The 14,894-nt window shown below is 38.8% G+C and overlaps 1 protein-coding gene across 8 annotated transcripts in view; it reads right to left on the bottom strand.

Annotated features, from left to right (window-relative positions):
• ttc38 (tetratricopeptide repeat domain 38) overlaps positions 1 to 14,894 on the bottom strand; it is an 80,637-nt gene that overhangs the window by 45,444 nt on the left and 20,299 nt on the right. For all 8 annotated transcript variants that reach the window (XR_009809072.1, XR_009809075.1, XR_009809071.1 and 5 more), the window contains 3 exons: positions 14,245 to 14,326; positions 9,966 to 10,131; positions 2,135 to 2,294 (listed from right to left, as the gene is read on the bottom strand). Coding sequence is in view for 3 of the 8 variants with exons in the window: in XM_061917880.1 (XP_061773864.1) it covers positions 2,135 to 2,294; positions 9,966 to 10,131; positions 14,245 to 14,326 (408 nt within the window). In the remaining 5 variants the exon portion in view is untranslated. The remainder of the gene's footprint in view (positions 1 to 2,134; positions 2,295 to 9,965; positions 10,132 to 14,244; positions 14,327 to 14,894) is intronic.

Below are 14,894 nucleotides of genomic sequence, written 5' to 3'. Positions count from 1 at the left end.
ATGCATTCTTGCATGAGCTTTCATACAGTTTGGGATGCCTTGGCTGGCAGGGTTTGCAGTCTGGATACGTTCTGACGTCACAACAAGTCGGATGTACTTATTTAGACATTTAGTAAAGCTCTCATCCATCTGCTTCAGACCATGAGGAAACACAAAAAAGGTGTGAAATAAAGTATTATTTTCATCATACTGTGGCATGCGCATAAAGACGCAGACGTGCGACATGCATTGACATTAATGCTGCGAAAAGCAACTCCTTTATATGCAGTCCGAATTGATCGGAGTGTGTGCAGGTGTACCTAATGTTGTGACCGGGTGAATCTATACAATGTTTATGATGCTTATTTTCAACCCTGTCTGGAAAAAAAATAGCAGTGACAAATTCAAGATATATATTTAAACAGTGTACATTTTCAACTATACATTCTAATACTTTTGGAGAAGGTGGGGCTTGGTTTGATTTTTACTTTGGGAACACCTCCAGAAAGAACATCTTGTCGACATACTGAGAAAACAGGTTGTAAAAGTGACTGTGGCACAAAATGATTTATATTATTATAATAGCAAAGCATATCCATTCATATTATTTAGACCACAAGGAAGTGTGTTAAAGACATCATAGGTCCCTTTTATTTAATTGTTCATTTATTTCTATAAACACGATTAACATGTCTGGAAGATATCTAAATAAAACAAACCCTAGATATATTTAGGTTTTGTTATGTAAAAAAAAAGTGCCAACAAATTCAATATATGGCAAGAAATCTGCGTTCAAAGGACTCCGGCTTATTAGTGATTCCCAAAGCCCAAAAAAAGTCTGCGGGCTATAGAGCGTTTTCATTTCGGGCTCCAGTACTCTGGAATGCCCTCCCGGTAACAGTTCGAGATGCTACCTCAGTAGAAGCACTTAAGTCTCACCTTAAAACTCATTTGTATACTCTAGCCTTTAAATAGACACCCTTTTTAGACCAGTTGATCTGCCGTTTCTTTTCTTTTTCTTCTATGTCCCACTCTCCCTTGTGGAGGGGGTCCGGTCCGATCCGGTGGCCATGTACTGCTCGCCTGTGTATCGGCTGGGGACATCTCTGCGCTGCTGATCCGCCTCCGCTTGGGATGGTTTCCTGCTGGCTCCGCTGTGAACGGGACTCTCGCTGCTGTGTTGGATCCGCTTTGGACTGGACTCTCGCGACTGTGTTGGATCCATTAAGGATTGAACTTTCACAGTATCATGTTAGACCCGCTCGACATCCATTGCTTTCCTCCTCTCCAAGGTTCTCATAGTCATCATTGTCACCGATGTCCCACTGGGTGTGAGTTTTCCTTGCCCTTATGTGGGCCTACCGAGGATGTCGTAGTGGTTTGTGCAGCCCTTTGAGACACTAGTGATTTAGGGCTATATAAGTTGATATACATTGATTGATTGATTGATGATATGCTACAGTTACCAAAATATGAATTTAAATAATCATAAAACCTGTCAATGTTCACTTAGAGGGGAACTTCACTTTTTGGTGAATTTTGTCCATCATTCACAATCCTTATGTGAGACGAAAACACTTATTTTTTCTTTTTAATGCATTTTAACTTGTAAATAAACCCTAGCAAAAGTGAACTAACAATGGAGATAATGGTAGTCATTACGTCTATTTCGACGATAAAGCGCTTCTAAAAACCTCCATTAACGTTTTATATTAAATAAATGATAAATGGGTTGTACTTGTATAGCGCTTTTCTACCTTCAAGGTACTCAAAGCGCTTTGACACTACTTCCACATTTACCCATTCACACACACATTCACACACTGATGGAGGGAGCTGCCATGCAAGGCGCCAACCAGCACCCATCAGGAGCAAGGGTGAAGTGTCTTGCTCAGGACACAACGGACGTGACGAGGTTGGTTCTAGGTGGGATTTGAACCAGGGACCCTCGGGTTGCGCAGGGCCACTCGCCCACTGCGCCACGCCGTCCCTATTAATGATTTATGTATAATGCAGGGGTCCCCAAACTACACTCTGTGGATCCAAAATGTATGATGATGTTTCTTTATAACTTACATATGTAAATGACATGGAAAACAATCTTCAAACCATACAAAAGACAACATCTTCCCACTTGAACAGTCTGGTTTCTTACCTGTGCATCGCTGCCCCCCATCTTCACCATGCTGTAACGTAATGGGTACATTAACTCCACAGTTTGAGCGTAGTTTCCTCCTTCATATTCCATCAAAGCCTGACACATTGGCACACCTAAGGGTCCAGCCAGCTCATGCTGGTAATTGTCGCCCGGTGTTCTGCAAAAGAGACAGCTTTGACACAGTGGCTCGCTTTTAGCAGTTAGGCTAAAGCTTGCATATCTAAAAAAAATATGCATTCAAAAAGTGTAAGAGTCTGTAGTATCATTTTCTTACCCAGTGCCCACGCCATTTAAAATACAAGCACTGTGCGCTCATGTGTAAATGGCCTTCAATGAGAACTGGCCTGGCACATTTCTAACTTTCTAATAGCTTCAAAAGCTGCTGAGTAGTAGAACACAGTGACAGCTGGATAAATAAGACTCCTCCCGTGAGTTAGCACATTACATAATTCTACCAAAGGTCAGCGGGCGCCCTCATTTTACGGCCAATATGTTGCACCATCGGCAGCATTGCAGTTTGTTTAGCAGACAAAGACGCTGGTGAAGAAAAAAAAAAAGAATTGAGGCACCTGGGAACACGAACATGTGTCCTCTTTGCATGGAATCTACAAACCCCGTTTCCATATGAGTTGGGAAATTGTGTTAGATGTAAATATAAACAGAATACAATGATTTTCAAATCATTTTCAACCCATATTCAGTTGAATATGCTACAAAGACAACATATGATGTTCAAACTGATAAACTTTTTTTTTTTTTTGCAAATAATCATTAACTTTAGAATTTGATGCCAGCAAAACGTGACAAAGAAGTCGAGAAAGGTGGCAATAAATACTGATAAAGTTGAGGAATGCTCATCAAACACTTATATGGAACATCCTACGGGTGTGCAGGCTAATTGGGAACAGGTGAGTGCCATGATTGGGTACAAAAGCAACCTCCATGAAATGCTAAGTAATTCACAAATAAGGCTTGGGCGAGGGTCACCAATTTGTAAGCAAATTGTCGAACAGTTTTAGAACATTTCTCGACGAGCTATTGCAAGGAATTTAACCATCTACGGTCCGTAAAATCATCAAAAGTTTCAGAGAATCTGGAGAAATCACTGCACAGAAACGATGATATTACAGACCTTTGATCCCTCAGGCAGTACTGCATAAAAAAAAAAAAAAGACATCACTGTGTAAAGGATATCGCCACATGGGCTCAGGAACACTTCATAAAACCACTGTCAGTAACTACAGTTGGTCGCTACATCTGTAACTGCAAGTTAAAACTCTACTATGCAAAGCCAAACCCATTTATCAACAACACCCTGAAACGCCGCCGGCTTTGGACTGATGCAAAGTGGAAAAGTGTTCTGTGGTCAGACAAGTCCCAAGTTCAAATTATATTTGGAAACAGAGGATGTGGTGTCCTCTAGAACAAAGAGGAAAATAACCATTCGGATTGTTACGGGCGCAAAGTTAAAAAGCCAGCATCTGTGATGGTATGGGGGTGTATTAGTGCCCAAGGCATGGGTAACTTACACATCTGTGAAGGCACCATTAATGCTGAAAGGTCCATACAGGTTTTGGAGCAACATATGTTGCCATCCAAGCAACGTTATCATGGATGCCCCTGCTTATTTCAGCAAGACAATGCCAAGCCACGTGTTACAAAAGCGTGGCTTCGTAGTAAAAGAGTGCAAGTACTTTCCTGGCCCGCCTGCAGCCCAGACCTGTCTCCCATCGATAATGTGTGGCGCATTATGAAGCGTACAATACGACAGCAGAGACCCCGGACTGTTGAAGGACTGAAGCTCTACATAAAACAAGAATGGGAAAGAATTTCACTTTCAGAGCTTCAACAATTAGTTTCCTCAGTTCCCAAACGTTTATTGAGTGTTTTTAAAAGAAAAGGTGATGTAACACAGTGGTGAACATGCCCTTTCCCAACTACTTTGGCACGTGTTGCAGCCATGAAATTCTAAGTTAATTATTATTTGCAAAAAAAAAGTTTCTAAGTTTGAACATACAATATCTTGTCTTTGTAGTGCATTCAATTGAATATGGGTTGAAAAGGATTTGCAAATCATTGTATTCCGTTTATATTTACATCTAAAACAATTTCCCAACTCATATGGAAATGTGATTTGTATATGAGAGTAACTATAGAACAGCACAATTAATTGTGGCTTCAAGCGGACATAGTGCAATGAAGTCCTGTGCTGTTGCGAGTGTTACTGTCCACTGACACTGACAGCGACTGACGTTTAAATGAGTTGTACTTCTATTCTCTGTGAGCAGGCAGGTAGAGTGTGTAGGCAATGTGACAAAAGTGTTCGGATGCAATAATGTCCAGTTTTAGATGGAGCGGGAATTAATTGTGTTGGCACATTAGAGATAGTTTTTTTCTATCTACTTTGGTTTTCGTTAGTAAATCCCACTATATACGACAAAGACCAACCACATTTTATAGAAAATAATTACGGTTTCACAAAACAGTGTAAAATACATAATAATTGAAGAATGAAATTAATAAATGAACATTAAACATCACTTTTAAAGCGCTTTGAGTACCTTGAAGGTAGAAAAGCGCTATACAAGTACAACCCATTTATTTTACATGTATTGAAGACAATGATGAGCAGCAGAGGAGAAAGGGAGGGGACGCTGTCATACTTCTCTGTAAAAACTGTAATTATTACCTCTGCCAGGAGTTCATGTAACTGTTAGAGTGAGTGAGTGAGTGAGTGAGTGAGTGAGTGAGTGAGTGAGTGAGTGAGTGAATTAGCAACATCCCTCCAAAAAGAGCGGATTTTCTAGAAACTTTCAGGAAACAAATAAGTACAAAGTGAGATTTTGTGAGTGAGCCATTTCGGGTAATGTTTTCAAGTCCACTTATTATAAGTAACTTTGGCCCTTTTTTTCTTTAAGTCGCTTCCAAATCTTGTGCTTTGCAGGTTGCATTTTTTTGTCATGGTTTTGAACTTGTGGTTGTTTATTTTGGCTTGCTTTTCTTGCCCCACAATAAACCTAAACGCGGAAACGGGTAGTTTGTCGTTTCTACAATTACAACATTTTCTGGTTACTACACGTCCGGTCAACTTTTACTTCAGTCTTGTCTCCCCCTCAGCCAGCGGTAACAAATGGGGGATTGTCTTAAACAATTGGTATTTTTCAGTAAGGTAGTATAAGTTTGCTTTTGCTGTGTTTAAGTGGTAATCCGGTTTTGTTTGTGAACGCTTTGTTGCATTGTGTCACGTCTTTAAATAAATCGCTTGTGAAGTCTTGGTGGAGCTGGCCATCCGTGTTTTCATCGCGGTGTTAGAGGGTTTTCCCTGAAACGTCATTTGCCTTATATAGGTAGTGCGCTCTTGGCCGATGGGGCTGAAGTATTTTTTCATGATTTTGGTCAGCTGCAGCTCTCCCATCCAAAGGCAAAACCCAGTAACTAAATTTTGGTCAAAACTGAGCTGATAATAATTTTGGAGTTCTTAGGTGATATGCTTTACATTAGTGTATGCGATATTGTAATTTGTTCCGTAAGTAAGCTGTCATGCGCATGGCAGGACCTAGCAACTACCACATAACTGCGTAGATACAACAGAAAAACCTAGTATCTCAAGGGACCAATCGGAGCTTCTTTGTCAGTCGCCTTATTGTCTTTAATGAGACATTTGCACGAATGGGGGCCGACGGTCAACCTGATTATGTGATATTATGGCAGGAGGGGATATATGGAAGATTGGCCCAGGACGTTGCAAGCACCTTCATTAAATTTATTGTTCTTGATTCTTCCCCTTGCATACTCTTTTGGGCAGATAACTGTGGAGGTCAAAATAAAAACTGGACGCTGTACACGGCTCTTGCCCGATGTGCAAACGCAGAACGGGGCCCACTCGAGATTGTGATAAAATATCTGGAGAAAGGGCACACGTTCATGAGAGCAGATTCAATCCATGGCTCAATCGGCAAGAAAATGAAAGCTCAAGAAAACATCTATACGTTTGATGAATTTGTAGATCTTTGTAAGACAGCATCAAGATAGATTGGTTTTCCTTTGTTTTCTCAAAATCAGCTAGAAGTGAGTTACTAGGTTTTGCCTTTGGATGGGAGAGCTGTTATCGAGACAAAAATGTGCAATAAAAGTTGAAAGAAGGAGAATACCTGCTAGGCTTAGCAGTGTTTTCCAAAAGGGTTCTCACTGAATTGTGTGCATTAGTGTGGAAGTGAAGAGCGGTTTGCAGCTTCCCTTTTCCCTACATCGGCTCAGGAGCGCGGCGTATGATTGTTTGCCAGCTACCGTATTTTTCGGATTATAAGTCGCTCCGGAGTATACGTTTGCACCGGCCGAAAATGCATAATAAAGAAGGAAACAACATATATACAGTATGTTACACTGGAGTATAAGTCGCATTTTTGGGGGAAATTTATTTATCCAACACCAAGAATAGACATTTGAAAGGCAATTTAAAATAAATAAAGAATAGTGAACAACAGGCTGGATAAGTGTACGTTATATGACGCACAAATAACAAACGGAGAAGGTGCCTGGTATGTTAACCTAACATATTATGGTAAGAGTCATTCAAATAACTATAACATATAGAACATGCTACACCTTTACCAAACTATCTGTCACTCCTAATCGATAATTCCGATAAAATCTTCTTCCTCGATGTCGCTACTAAACAACTCTGCCAACTCCAAAGGTATGCGCCGCTTCCTCTTGTCCTTTTCTGCTGCAGATTTCACTACGTCCAGTTTGTAATCTGCAGTACATGATTTCTTTTTCGGTCCAAATTTTGTTCAGCCCTTCTCAGTTTTTATAAGTTACCGCCAACGATGAAATGATCCATTTTAATAGCTACGGCAGTAGCATATAGCAGTTAGCATTCCATGACCCACAATGCACTTCTGTCATAACCTTCCCCCGCCGAATTCTTATTGGTTGACGTGTGCTGATTGCTCAAGTGTGTGTGACGATTGCTGACATTTTCTCCGTCTCTTCCGCGAATGAGATAAATAATATTATTTGATATTTTACGGTAATGTGTTAATAATTTCACACATAAGTCACTGCGGAGTATATGTCCCACCCCCGGCCAAACTATGAAAAAAAACTGCGACTTATAGTCCGAAAAATACGATATATAGAGCATAAATAACCATCGCCACGCTTCCCGCAGACAAGGCTTGAGTTTGTAAGGTTTTTGGCTAAGTAACTAGCGGGATTTATTTGTTTTTGCATCGGTGTATATTCTTAAGTAATCACTTAAGTTTCTGTGTTTTTTTTGTATTTGTGTTATAATGGATGAAGTAGTGGAGAAGTACAATGTGAGCATGGTTTGGACAGATGCACTAGGAGGCAGTTATTTGAGATTGCGGAGTATTATAAAGTTGATGTTGGAAACACACAGAAAGTTAAACATATGTTTAAAGATCATTTTAAAGATCAGTTAGTTAAAATTGGCATTCTGAACACAGGAGTACATGAAGGAAATATAGCTTCACCCATAGGTGACACTGCTTTGAGTTTTGAGCAGCAGAGAGAATTGCTTTTGTTGCGAATGTAGGCTGTGCTTGAAACTGAGAGAATGGGAGTGCGGGCAGAGCAGGAGGCTGACAAAAGGCAAGTAGACGCTCAGAAATTGCAATGGCAGGCTGATCATAAAGTTGAAAAAAATTCGAGTAGAAGCTGAGAAAAGGAAGCAGGATTTGGGAATTGCTAAACTTGACTTTGAGCAGCAGACACTTGAGTAAACAAGACAGGGCAACCTTCGGGATAGTTCAACTGGCGATCGGCGCTCATTGGGAGTACGAAGAGAAAAGGATGAACTTACTGATTTGAGGCATGTTCCTAAGTTCAATGAGAAAGACCCTGCAACTTTTTTTTCCCTATTTGAGTTTAGCAGAGGCTTGTGGCTGGTCTGAGGCCACGTTTGTTTTATTCCTACAGTGTATTTTGGTGAGGAAAGTGCAGCAGGTGTTTTCAGCATTGACTAGTGCTGAAAGAAGTACGTATCTTGAAGTTAAAGAGAGCAATGCGTAAAGCGTACGAGTTGGCGCCAGAGGCATACAGGCAGTGTTTTTGTAGTTGGAAACATGGAAATAAATCGCACTTGGAGTTTATGCGTGATTTGGTCAACCATTTTGAAAGCTAGTGTTCCAGTCTGCTGGTGCCAACACTAGAAGGCGCTTAGACTGCTGGAGCAGTTTAAGGATTCGGTTTCCGAGCGCATTTCAGTACGTATTGGTGAATCTTAAACTGTTACAGATCCTGCTGCACTTGCCGATGATTATTATCTGATATGCTCTAGGAACAATAATGTTGGTTTTGGTTCTCGTGACACTTGGCCTAATTTTACCAAAAAAAAAAAAAAAAAAAAGACACCAGAAGTAGGGGTCGAAAGTGGTTGTCTTTACGTGACTTTGAGAAAGTTTGTAATTAGAGTGGACATTGGAAAAGTGACTTATGTGCTTAAATCTTGTTGTAATTAGGTTTCACCCAATCGTTAATTGGCCATGTGTACTATATCCCTTTGGGTTTCCACAGTGACTGATGTGGTGCCAGACTTGAAGTATTTTCTACCGTTCATTACAGAGGGGTCTGTAGGTCCTTGGTCGGGAGTAGTGACAGTGTGTGTGTTAAAATTGTGTAACACCAGGGCAGTTGATTAATTTATTGTTGCTCTGCATTACCGTTTTTAGGTCAAACTTGTACAGACACTGACATTTCTGTTGAGGGAATGGGGTTAGCAGTTTGGAATGTGCCACGTTATAAAACGGTACTGCACTGTGATTTATTTCAGGGTAAAGTGACTATAGGGGTTAGTCCAGCATTGCCAGTGGATGGGGTCACTTTGATTTTTGGGTAGTGATATTGCAGGTAGCCTGGTAAGCTGGGGACGTTTCGTCCCCAGCTGTTGTATGTAGTGTGCCTGATGAAAGTGAAATGCAGTTTCCTGAGGTATTTAGCAGTCACATCCTTATACCACAAACATTGTGGTATAAGGAAGAGAAAGTGTTGGATGTTTCTGACTGATTTTTTCAGTGCCTATTTCCTTGGTTGGTGGCCACACAACGTCTGAAAAGTGATTATTCTATTGCCATTTAATTTATAGTGAAAATTCATTCTAAATCTGAATGTTGAGCGGTCTCCAGGAATGGATTATGTCTGAGTTTGAGTTGGATTTACCACACTCAAAGTTTTAAGATTTCAGTTTCCCGAGGCTTTTCTTGGATTATCCTAACAACTGCTTTTTATTGTTGCAGTACTGCAAAGTATGGATTATGTAAATCAGCAGCATTTCAACCCATGCAATGTGGTGGCTCTACACAGTGCAATAAATAAATGCAGAGCTAAAACATGTCAGGATGTTCTGTGTGACAACTGTAAGTAAAGCTGAGTGGAGGTCGTCCACCCCTCACTTAGGATTTGACTAAATTTTTTACGAGCTGCCACCCACTCAGTAGCCCCTCCATCCCCAGAAGTAACGTTTGCGATTTACACAACTGTGAAAGACATGACAATTTAAAGAAGTGGTTGTAGATAGCTGCCTTTATGTGGGATTTCTGAAGGACAAAATGGGAAACTACTGTCTGTGGTCGGGTTGCCAGAACGCATTATAACCACAACGCCCCAGGGAGGAAGCAGCTGCTGTTGCAACATCTGCAAATGTGGGGGAAGACCCTGCTTATTTAAATGGATTACTGCTCTCCGTTCTGTCTGCATGCACCGCTCATCCTTCGTGCTCTCTGTATTACATAAAGCTTTGTGGTTCTTATGTAAGGGTGATGGTGTCAAGATGGACAGTGGTAAGAGGAAAAGGTCCAGAAATTACTTAGCCAATTCTTGTAGGCCTTCCAGCAGACGCTCAGAAGCACCAGTTTCTTTGGCTCCCAGGGACACCATGAGGAAGTGGAGGTCATTAAATAGGGTCACATGATCCTCGGTGTGCGGCAGTGTTATTTGGAGCAACTCCCGCCATCGGTCCTTCACAAACACACCTAACAAGCACACAATTTTTGGCCACTTAAGCATCAAGGCTGCATGATTTTGATCATCCATCCATCCATTTTTTACCGCTTGTCCCTAAATAAATATGATATATTGTCAGTATTATTGCAGTTGATCCTCAGTTTGTTATTAATTTGTTCCAAATGGGCTGGAGAAAACCGAATCGAACAAAAAAAAATTAACCACAAAACACATTTTTGAGAGACTAATTATAGTTTTACATGCACACAATAAACAAAACGCAACTAAAAGATGTCCAAAAATGCACTTTTACCAAATGTGGTGTTACTCATATTGGACTTTTACTGTATGAGTATGTGTGTTCAATCTAATTTGTGTGTTTACTAAAAACGAGGCTGTGTATGAAAACAAAAACATGTTTTAGTGCAAATATTTACCTAAAACTTTGTTATACTAAACAAAGGCGCCAATGTTCTGTATATTTTAATGAGGGCTGACGAAGACATTTGTGAAGTCTATGTATGTAATTCGGCAAAAAAAACATATATGGCAACTCAATAAAATAATTTCAATGAAATACAATCATTGTAAGAACATAATGCACTGTAAACAATATTTTTATAAATCTGTAGATCACACGGTAAAAAACTGGTATCTTAGTCGTCAGAATTTTACTTTGAAATGTATCGTAGTTTGTACAACAAATTACTGTTAATTGAAAAATGGTACTATTTTTATTTTTAAGTAAATATTCTGCCAACTGAGCTGCCAGTTTATTTTTTTTACTGTAAAATCTATTGACCTTCATTTTAGTGTGTGGTTGTAATTTTGTATTTGAGTTGAGTTGAGTTGAGTTTATTTGGAACATGCAAGCATACAACATGATACATCACACATACAACTTGATACATCACAATTTCCAGTTTCTCTTTTCAACATGTTCTTAAAGGAGTAGGAAGAAACAGACCTTATTTAATCCTACCCCTTTTCTTTTACATAACAGTTGCTAAAACTTTTGTTCACTTCATGTTCTCAATGTATTCACAATATACTCCATAAGTAATCCCAATAAAAATAAATAAATAATTGGTGGAGTAAGTTATATTCCATATGATGAGATAAGTAAGACTATTTTGAGAATGAAAGAATGGATGGATGAATAAATTCAGAATGTTTATCATGGTTCTTCTTCTTTGGAAACACTAAGTTTGAAGAGTTTTTTTAAATTGATCATATTAGTGCATTGTTTGATTGCTTTGCTTACTTAATCCATTCCATAATTTAATTCCACATACTGATATACTGAAGGTCTTAAGTGTTGTACGTGTGAACAAATGTTTTAAATTAAATTTTTCTCTAAGATTATTATTCTCCTCTTTTGTTGAGAATAATTTCTGTATATTCTGCCATACTTAAAACATAAAATATAAAAATTAAAAATATATAAAATAATAAAAAATTGCTCCATAGCAAGTTAACGTGGCTCGGAACGCACAGTTTATCACTTTGAGTAAGTTTTTCTACTTCCTCAAATGAATATTGACAGCACTAATGAATGATAGTGTTACACTTCATTTATTTTTTTACTTTAATTTTGTATTATCCGAATTAAGTTTGTCTGTGTTTCCTGTCCTCAGATCATCTTATTCTCGGTCCAGACCGGAGCAACGGGACATACTGGCAATCACTTGACAATTAGTTGTGCTTTTGAAGGTGAACTGCACTTTTTTTGGAAATCATTCACAATCCCTATGTAAGACGAGAACACACAAGTAATTTTTTTCTATGCATTCTAAGTTGTGAAATATATCAAGTAGGAGGTGGCTAATAAATCAGCTAATTTGAGCAGACTACTTCACTTATTTATGCCTCTCACTTGTAAAGTAGAAGGTTCCGGCCATAAATTGAGAAGTTGGTCAACTTTGACATTCAACTTTGAGCCGGAGATAGCAAGAAAGAAATGAAAATAGTTTTTGTTTGTTTGTTTGTTTTTTACCTGCATAAGGGTTATGGTGAAAAACATTCCATCAGTCGGCATCCTAGTGAGAGCAGACATTGAACATTAATTGATAGTTTTATTGTGTTGGTAGTTTGTATTTTTTGCTTATCACTTCGTTTAGCACAGCAGTTGTAATACCTGCTGGATCTGCTTATCACCCAGCTTCTAAAAATTGTAACTTATCCTCTGTATATTCAGGCTCAATTATATAAGGTTCTGGATCATCATTTGTCCCAAAATAGTTGTTGTTGGCTCGCATGAAGTCTGCCATGATTAGTAGTTGTTGTGGAAAATAGCAAACGTTCTGATGTGTCTGTGAAATTTATACGACACCATATGCGTAAAATTAACTAAATATTATTTTGAAAGTGCCCGTTACTACATTATATTTATACTTACAGCATGTATATAAAATGTTTATGTATTTTAGAACGATTTATAGGTGGAATCGACATAATAACTACATTACCTCCATTGTTAGCATACTTAGAAAGTATTCAAAAAAACGTATGTGTTCTTGTCTAAGGATTGTGAATAATAGGCCCCTTTAAACAGGGATGTTCCGATCAACAATTTAGGCCTCCCATCCAGAACGGATTTTTTGGCCTCAGGTCTTAAACCTTAGAAATATCATAAAACTGAAAATGTGTTATAACAGGCAACTACTGTTAAGTAAAAACAATAACACATTTTTGTAAAACGTATCTTAGTAAATTTAGAAGTTGCTAGTGATGCTGTAAAAAAATTTTTTTTTCCAAAATAAAGAGGCTTGTTCACAATAACTAAACAAAGCAAAAACTTCTATTGGCTTCCATTTATTACATATAGTTGTTAGCCCTCAAAGACTTCCTGTATCCAGAGACATAATCCCAGAGTTTGTAAACATTAACGAATAATGACCCTCCAAAAATGTAGTAGTATTAAAACAAAAAAATAATATACTTTAGTTTTGTTTATATACTGATACTTTACTAGGTCTGGATAGTATGGACATCTGGATCGAGCTTCTTGTGTTAAAGTTAAAGTACCAATGATTGTCACAAACACACTAGGTGTGGTGAAATTTGTCCTCTGCATTTGACCCATCACCCTCGATCACCCCCTGGGAAGTGAGGGGAGCAGTGGGCAGCAGCGGTGCCGCGCCCGGGAATCATTTATGGTGATTTAACCCCCAATTCCAACCCCTGATGCTAAATGCCAAGCAGGGAGGAAATGGGTCCCATTTTTTTTTTACAGTATTTGGTATGACTCGGCCGGGGTTTGAACTCCCAACCTACCAATCTCAGGGCGGACACTCTAACCACTAGACCACTGAGTAAGTGTATAGGTAGGTGTGTGTGTGTGTGTGTGTGTAGCATGCTTTAGCCATTCTTTTTCCGCTAGTCCTGATAATAATGCTTAGTTTATTGTCTGCAATGGTGGTGAGCATTAGTATTATAGATATTAGAGACGGGGCGTTCTTTGCAGCTTGCTCTCAAATTTGAGTCGGAATATGGAAAAATAATTGTGTCTCCATTTTGATGGAATTTTTCACGTGAGTAAAATCTTTAGCCATGTAAACATGTAAAGATCGTCTGGGCTCAGCAGCTTATCAGCCGATCAACAGTCAGTTAAAAAAGGCAAATATCCGATAACACGATCAGGACAGATCTACTTTTAAGCATAGTGGGGGCGGCAGGAAGCTGCCAAATTGTACTTCACCACTTATTTCTTAATACTATTGTGAGAGCTGCATTCCACTTCCAGTACTCATCGTCTTCGCCAAAGTGTTTGCTTCCATTTATTTCTTAACTGTTCCCATTTTATGACAAACATTTTTGTCTATTTGCATTCCTGCTGGGCTCGTTGCTTCACCTCAGCTGTCCGGTTGCCACAGCTGTTCTCATTTAGATACTTTCACCACTGTGCTCTTTTCTATATTTTGTAATTTCTTGCAATTTTGGAATCACCATCTTTGATCTTTTATCTTGTATTTTTCTCTAATTAAGTTTTCATTTGTCTGTTCTGCACATTTGGGGTCCAACCAATAAGCAATCCTTATCATTTTCCTTATGGAAAGGTCCTTCAACTCAACCACATGTAAGCATGTATTATTCAATCACATGTTTGGTTTGATAAGATTTAGAATCAGCATGCGTCTTACCCTCCATTTCCAGTCTGCTGAGCAGTGAGCTGGCGTCGACCATGTCCAACATGGATCCTGTGGCTTTACAACGTTTGAAAATCTACGGGACATTTAGCATTTGTCTTTCATCATTGGTGACGAATGAAAGATGGACAGTGTTTCTCACAATTACATACACATTGCGCACAGAAAAGCGAAACATCATGCTTGGACTCCTGCTGGTATCCCCTGATCACGAATTATTAAGAATTCATAAGCTTCAGCTCATAAACCCTGCTGTTGTGTTAATGCAAATGAACATGAAGTAACATCATGAAATGTTCTTGTAAGGTACATGACTTAAAAGAGCATGACATTTGTTTATCTATTCTTGGAACGTCTACATTAAATAATTATCATCGTTGGCAAACTGTACGGGAATTGAAAATCCCTTCACTTACTCCTTACATAAATTATTAATTTACTTCAATCTAATAGAGAAACTGAATGAAAAACTGTACTTTTACAGGAATAACAATGCTAAGTTTTAATTGAATGAATGAAATAAGTTTATTTCGGTCAATCAATCAACCATTTTGTGTGATCAGTATAAAAGTACAGATTATACATACAGTATTTAACAATCATCAAATTTACACACACAAAAAAGAAAAAGAATGACCAAAAAA

The sequence above is a fragment of the Nerophis ophidion genome, linkage group LG12 (genome assembly GCF_033978795.1).
Source record: "Nerophis ophidion isolate RoL-2023_Sa linkage group LG12, RoL_Noph_v1.0, whole genome shotgun sequence".
Lineage (NCBI taxonomy): Eukaryota > Metazoa > Chordata > Actinopteri > Syngnathiformes > Syngnathidae > Nerophis > Nerophis ophidion.
This window is presented reverse-complemented; position numbering and strand designations above follow the sequence as displayed.